Source organism: Gekko japonicus, unplaced genomic scaffold (genome assembly GCF_001447785.1).
Source record: "Gekko japonicus isolate JY-2015 unplaced genomic scaffold, Gekko_japonicus_V1.1 scaffold3094, whole genome shotgun sequence".
Taxonomy (NCBI): domain Eukaryota; kingdom Metazoa; phylum Chordata; class Lepidosauria; order Squamata; family Gekkonidae; genus Gekko; species Gekko japonicus.
Window position 1 is genome coordinate 165,685 of NW_015176543.1, and position 7,073 is coordinate 172,757.

General features: G+C 53.2%; 1 protein-coding gene across 1 annotated transcript in view; it reads left to right on the forward strand.

The window, feature by feature from the left end:
- Positions 1–1,202: 1,202 nt before the first annotated feature.
- The window catches only part of LOC107124076 (zinc finger protein 883-like), a gene marked incomplete at its 3' end in the record, with an annotated part of 12,271 nt that continues 6,400 nt past the window's right edge, over positions 1,203–7,073 (forward strand). Inside the window, exon 1 of the mRNA XM_015427462.1 lies at positions 1,203–1,438. Within this exon, the coding sequence (XP_015282948.1) occupies positions 1,203–1,438 (236 nt within the window). The remainder of the gene's footprint in view (positions 1,439–7,073) is intronic.

Consider the following 7,073-nt stretch of genomic DNA (forward strand, 5'->3'; position numbering starts at 1 on the left):
ACCTCTGACGCCTCCTCCCCCACCGTCTCCTCTGTGTGGGGAAGGGAAAAAGAGCGGCCATGAAGCCTTTCCAGGTAATGGGGCGGGGGTCTCACGGCGGAGATGGACGCTGGCCAGGCTCCTCGCCCTTGGTTCTGGTCAGGGGTCATTTCGTAGAAAAAGAGGTGCAGGAGCTCATTAGCATAACTCATTAGTATAACTCATTTGCATAGGCCACACCCCCTGACCTCACCGGAAGTGTGTCAGAAGGCAACACCCACCACTCAGGCTCCACTGGACTGCTTTGGATTGCTAGCTATTGGGGGGGGGGACATGCAGATCTGTCCTCACAGAGGAGGGAGAGCTCCTACCTGAATAAAACTTGGTCTTAAAGGTGCCACTGGACTGTTTTGGATTGCTAGCTATTGGGGGGGGGGGACGTGCAGATCTGTCCTCGCAGAGGACGAGAGCTTGTACCTGAATAAGACTTGGTCTTAAAGGTGCCACTGGACTGTTTTGGACTGGGGGGGGGGCTCTGCAGCTTACCTGGCTGCTTCTTGCTCTGACTGAGGGCTGCTGGGAGCAGGGGGTGCGGCTTGTTGCGTGTGCCTGCCCCCTGGGCTCTTTACTCCCGGAACTCTGCTCCTGTGCGCTCCTGCAGGAATGACCCCTGGTTCTGGTCACAGCCTAGCCTGGAGAGGGGAGAGTGGCGCAGTTCTGGTTACCAACCTCCAGGTGGGCCTGGGAATTCTCCTGGAATCACAGCTGATCTCCCCGATTCAGAGATCAGGGCATGCTCTGCGGGATGGCATCTCTGCTGAGTTTCCTCCCCGAACTGTGCCCGCCCCAATACCATTCCACGTCTTCGGGAATCTTCCAAACTGCAACGGGAGACCCTAGTGAGGGGTTAGCTTTGAGTGTACAGAGAATTCCTTGGCCAAACTGGAAAAGCGTTTGTGCGGGGAGGGGGGGGGCGTGATGTCCTTTATAGGAGGTGTGGCAAAATCCCAGTTTGTAGCACATGAAGGTTGGGAGACGGGTGCTGAGAAGAACCTTTACAAAAGACATAAGTTGGGGAAAGGAGGAGGAAGCCAGGGAAGAGAGGAGGCTGGTAGTGCCCTGTGAGTGCTGGCCACCCTTCTGGGCTATGGTCCCTTCCTGGCCACTGCTTCAGAAACTGCTTTAATACCCATGTTGTTTTCCACTCATGGATCAGTTTTCCAATGCTGGAAAGAACTGCAGTCTTCTTCCTCCTCCTCCAGGGCCCGGTGTCCTTCGAGGAGGTGGCCGTGTCTTTCACCTGGGGGGAGTGGACCCTGCTGCGCCCGGCCCAGAGAGCTCTCTACAAGGACGTCATGCTGGAGAACTTTGGGAACGTGGCCTCGCTGGGTGAGGATCCCCATCTCCTTGTCTCTCTCCTCGATGCAGGGAGGAGTGACTGCGATTCCTTCAAGAGCCAGTTTGGTGTAGTGGTGAAGTGCGCGGACTCTAATCTGGGAGAACCAGGTTTGATTCCCCACTCCTCCACTCGCAGCTGCAGGATGACCCTTGGGCAAGCCCTAGTTCTGTCAGAGCTGTTCTCTCAAGGACAGTTTTGAAAAGAGCTCTCTCAGCCCCACCTACCTCACAGGGTGTGGGGAGGGGAAGGGGGGGAAGGAGTTTGTAAACCGCTCTGAGACTCTGAGTGAAGGGTGGGGTATAAATCCAATCTCCTCCTCCTCCTCCTCCTCCTCCTCCTCCTTCTCCTCCTCTTCTTCTTCTTCTCCTCCTCCTCCTCTGTTTATGGTAATGAAGTCACTGCTGAGGAAGGACGTGGTTGGCCCCTTTTGGTCAGCTCTGCCACCCCCATCTACTGCTCTGGCCTGGGTTCAACGTCACCGTTATAATTCAGAGGTGTCGAACTCATTTGTACAAGGGCTGGATCTGATGTAGCTTTGTCAAGCTGGGCCACGTGGGCCATAAAATGCAATGCCAGGTACCAGAGCTGTTTTACCACTGACTGTGGTAAAACAAATCTACTACTTACTGCCTTGTGCACCACTGGGGGAGTAGACACTTTTTGACCGACTGTCCCCGCTTTCCTACCGGTGCTCCTTTAAAACAGAACGTCCAAGACGGTGGAGGTCTATGTGGGAGATAGCAACTGAAAACGGAATGTTCACACGCAAACTCTCAGCAAAGCACAAGATTGAGGAAGGGATGCAAAAAAGAAAAGGGTAAAATGCAATTGCTCTGTCCCTCCCTCTACACAACCCCTAGCAGACGTTAAATAGACCGCAGGTTTCTTACCTTAGAAAGTCACCAGATATTCTACAGAGTTTCCATTCAGTCGAAGTCTCCTTCGGGCGTGCAGGCCAGCTCATCTGGCAATGGCTGCCTTCCTAGAGATGTCAGCTAAGAATCCGGTATGCCTTGACGGGATCGGCACAAAAGACCTCCTCCTTTCTTCACCCAAAAGGCTTTACAGTTTCTGCCATTGACCAGGTCAAGCCAGGCCAGAGAAACCTTTCCTGTAGCCTCCAGGAGTTTCTTCCTGAAATCTTTCTAGTGCTTAACTCCTCCAAATCCCACGGGCTCTTGCTAGACTTATGAGCATTTCTAAAAGGGTGGCTTAGGTGAGGCCGGAAAGCAGTTGAAGACCGCCTCCTTCCTGCTCCCAGGAGTTTTAGTTTTTCCCACTGACCGGGCTGGGCCAGGCCAGGTCAAAGCAACCTTTCCTGTAGCCTCCAGAAGTTTCTTCCTGAAGTCTCTCTAGTGCTTAATTCCTCCAAATCTCTGTTCCCTTCCAGATGTGGGGTGGGGGACCGGACCATCAAAAGGGCTCTTGCTAGACTTGTGAGCCTTTCCAAAAGGGTGGCTTAAGTGAGTCTGGAAAGCAGTTGAACGGTCCTCTCCCCTCCTGCCTGTTCTCTGCACAAACAGAAAAAAATGGGGGGGAGGGAATTGTGGTGAAAGGTTTGCTCTGTTCAAACCTCCCAAGAAAAAAAAATGCAGCTCTTCACAATTGCCTGTTGTGTCTGGCAGGTCTCTTTTTGTAGCAGGAACTCCTTTGCATATTTGGCGATACACCCCTGATATAGCCAGTCCTCCAAGAGCTTACAGTAGCCCCTGTAAGAAGAGCTCTGTAAGCTCTTGGAGGATTGGTGTTGGATCCCCAAGCATCGAGAATAAATCCACGTTTCAAAGAAAGTAAAGTTTATTTCAAAGCATTGGAAAGATACTCAAACACGTTCCTTGTTAGAACTGGGTACAAGCAGTTAGGGCAGACATGATAAAGGGATTCAAGTTAGATACACAACCAATGGATAACGTTCCCGCTGGCGGGCAGGAGAAAACGGTTGCTTGCTCAGGTCCTGGGAACCAGGCGAACAGTAGACATAACACAGGTGCAGTTCTCAGGCTTGATAAGTAAGAAGCTAGCAGCGAAGCATACTCTCCCCCTCACATCCTCCAGTTGTTTTACTTTGGCATTACAGCAGGGAAAACACATAGGCCAGCTGGCAGGGACAGGGATCACATATGTACAACCAGAAGTTACACAGAACACCATGGCAGCTTGCTGACATACTGCCCCCTCAAAAACACACCTTAACCGTCACCTCCCGGGTCGGGCGGGAGATCTCCCGGGCTGGGCGGGAGACCTCCCGGTTTGTCCGGGAACTTCCTGTGGAAACAACGAAGCAGGTAAGGGGCCCGAATATCCCCTTCTTCCACCCATTCGCGGTGCTGGGGACCGAAATCAACCCATTCAATGAGGTACCAGAGTTTACCACGTTTCAGCTTGGAATCAAGGACATCCGCGATTTCAAAATGCTCATCCCCCTCAAGGATGATCGGAGGCGGGGGAGAAACAGTAGGCCTCCATGGAGAGGTGCCAGGATCTTTCTTCAGCAAACTCATGTGAAATACAGAATGCAGAGAACGCAAATTCTTAGGCAACACAACATCAACAGCAACATCATTAATCACCTTGCGCACCTTGAACGGCCCGATAAATTTCCAACCCAGCTTTCTGCTTGGGCGCAACATTCAGCCCACCGAAGTTGCTTTGCATTGAGAGAACGGGGTGACTTCAGCATCTCCAGATTTTTATGATCAGTCCAAACCTCAAAAGGAAGCTGGGCCCCCTCCAACCACTGTCTCCAAGATGAGAGGGCAAGCCGGATAGCTGACGCCTCCTTTTCCCATATCCCCCAGTTGCGTTCAGCATCAGAGAACTTTCTGGACACAAAAGCGAGGGGGTGCAGACGGCCGTCGTCCCCCTCCTGCAAAATCGCAGCCCCCATAGCCACATCAGAAGCATCGGTTTGCACAATGAATTTTTTAGTTTCATCCGGTCGTGCCAAGACCGGCTCCGAAGTGAACATCCGCTTTAAATTGTCAAAAGCCTCCGCGCAAGCAGGAGACCATTTGAGCGGGGCACCAGGTTTCGTGGCGTCAAAACCCTTCCCCTTGGTTTTCAATAAATCAGTTAGTGGTAGCGCAATCTGGGCGAAGTTATTGATGAAATTTCTGTAAAAATTGGCAAAACCGAGGAACATTTGCAGTTGGCGCCGGGTTTTGGGGGGTTCCCAGTCCAGCACTGCCTGTATTTTAGCTGGATCCATCTCCACCCGCCCCTCAGAAATGCGGTAGCCCAAGAAATCAATACAGGGTTTGTGAAACTCACATTTAGACAATTTGGCGAACAGTTTGTGCTTGTGTAACTGGCTGAGGACCTCGCGCACCAATTTAATATGAGAAGGGAGGTCCTGTGAATACAGCAACACATCATCAAGGTAAAGAACCACCCCTTTGAACAGAAAGTCATGAAGGACCTCATTTATGAGGTTCATGAAGACCCCCGGAGCCCCTTGAAGACCGAAGGGCATAACCAGATATTCAAACTGCCCCAAAGGTGTGTTAAACGCAGTCTTGCTTTCATCCCCCTCCCTGATGCGCACACGGAAATATGCGTCCCGCAAGTCAAGCTTAGAGAAGATCTTGCCTTTAGCGGCCTCAGCCACCAAATCCTTGATGAGCGGGAGAGGGTAGGCGTTGGAAAGAGACACAGCATTCAAACCCCGATAATCCGTGCATAACCGAAGCCCCCCATCCTTCTTCTTCCGGAAGAGCACAGGAGCCGCAAAAGGGGAGGAAGCAGGGCGAATGAAGCCCCGCTCCAGATTCTTGTCAATAAAGTTGCGGAGCTCATCTTTCTCCGCTGGCCCCATCGCGTAAATTTTCCCTTTAGGCAGTTTACAGTCAGGCAAAAGTTCAATAGCACAGTCAGTGGGGCGATGGGGCGGTAACTCGTTCGCCTCCTCCTCTCCAAAAACTTCAGCCAAGTCTCTATACTCAGGAGGCAGAGACGCCAACTCTTCCGGCTGCAAAACAGCGCAGGGGAATTGCGTGGCGGGCCGTTCACCCCAAGAGTCCAACCACCCATGATCCACGCATTTCGGAGACACAAATTTGATCTTCCCCTCCTCCCAAAGTATATAGGGGTCATGAGTAAACAGCCAAGGACTGCCAAGAACCAAATCAAATTGTGACTTCGGGGTAACAATAAAAGACCGCTGCTCCCAATGGTCGCCAGCCCCCAAACGCAAAGGCATAGTTTCGTGTGTACAAGGTTCCATGGGGGCCCCATCCATTTGGGTAAAAATGATAGGGGATGTCAGGGCGGAGACCCCCGCTTCGAGTCTTAGGACCACTTTAGGGCTGATCAAATCCCTCCCGCACCCAGAGTCAATCAATGCCCTTACTCTGACATGAGTTCCCAGGATGGGGTTCATTAAGGATACAGTCACAAAAAAAAGGGAGGGGGTTTCTCTCACCACCTTCGGCGCAGCAGTAGAACGGCCGTGTCGCTTCGCGCCACTCACAACAGGCCGTTGTCGTTTTCCGCCGGTTCTCCCACCAAGTCCTCCTCGGACTCCGCCGCAGCCAGCTCGGGCTCTCCCGGATCTTGGGCAGCCTGCAGAGCCTTGGAAAACTTCGGCTTAGCGAGCCCTTTCTTCCCGGGCAGCGGAGTCTTCGCCTTTGGCGTGGGGGGCTTGTCTTTACTTGGGCGGTTTCCACAATCCATGGCAAAGTGTCCTTTCTCACCGCACTTTAGACAGAGCCCCATCTTCATGCGGAGGTCCCTCGCTGATTCTGACAGGCGTTGAGGCCGCTGCTTTGGCATAGTGGACGTAGAGGGTCGGCCTCCAGTCGCAGCCAGGTCGAGTTTGATCATGTTGAGACGGTCTTCAGCGTTTTCAGCTTCCTGTACCCAAGCCATTAGGGAGATAGGGTTGACCGACCGTAAAACAGTCTCTCGTATTTCAGCATTTAGTCCCAGTCGGTACATCTCCGCTAAAATGTGATCTGGGCAATCTCGCAGCTTCGCGGCTTGTTTGTGGAATTCACGCGTGTATTCTCGAACTGAATTCCGGTTCTGCCGGTAGGTACGCAGGAACGCTCTTGCTCTTTGGCTCGCGTTGACATCCTCAAATCTAGCCCTGAGCGCCCACATGAATGCGCGTAAATTGAAAAGTTCCAGACCGCGGTCATTGTGCAGCCCAACATACCATGTGGCGGCGTCTCCTTTCAGCCTTGCTGAGATGACATCGATTAGCGCTCCCTCATCACGGAATAAGTGCCGGCTCTCCGCAACGAACTTTTGAACTCGCACCGTGAAATAAGCGAGGTCATCCGGGTTGCCGTCAAACGTAGCTTCCAGGAGATCTTTAGGTCGAGGTCGCGGAGTTCTCATCGCAGGGCCCAGCGGTGCCTGACCCCCCATGAGAGGAGGGCCCGGGACCGCTGGTGGAACCCGCAGTGGCACCAGCGGCGGCGGTAGACCAGGTCCCGGAGGCCCTTGCAGACCCCCCGGCGGTGGCAGCGGTGCAGGCACTCCCGGAACAGGTGGCGCTTGTGGAGGTGGTAGTACCGGCAGCGGAGCATGCAGAGGTGGCGCGGGTGGTCCCTGCGCAGGCGGAACTTGTGGTTGCGGGGCATAATCTGCTAGGAAATTAGTCATTCGAATGTCCATCATCCCCGGCAACGCTTCCATCACATCGTGGACCGTGCGCATCAGATCCCTCACCGATTGTTCCAGCTCCTCCAAC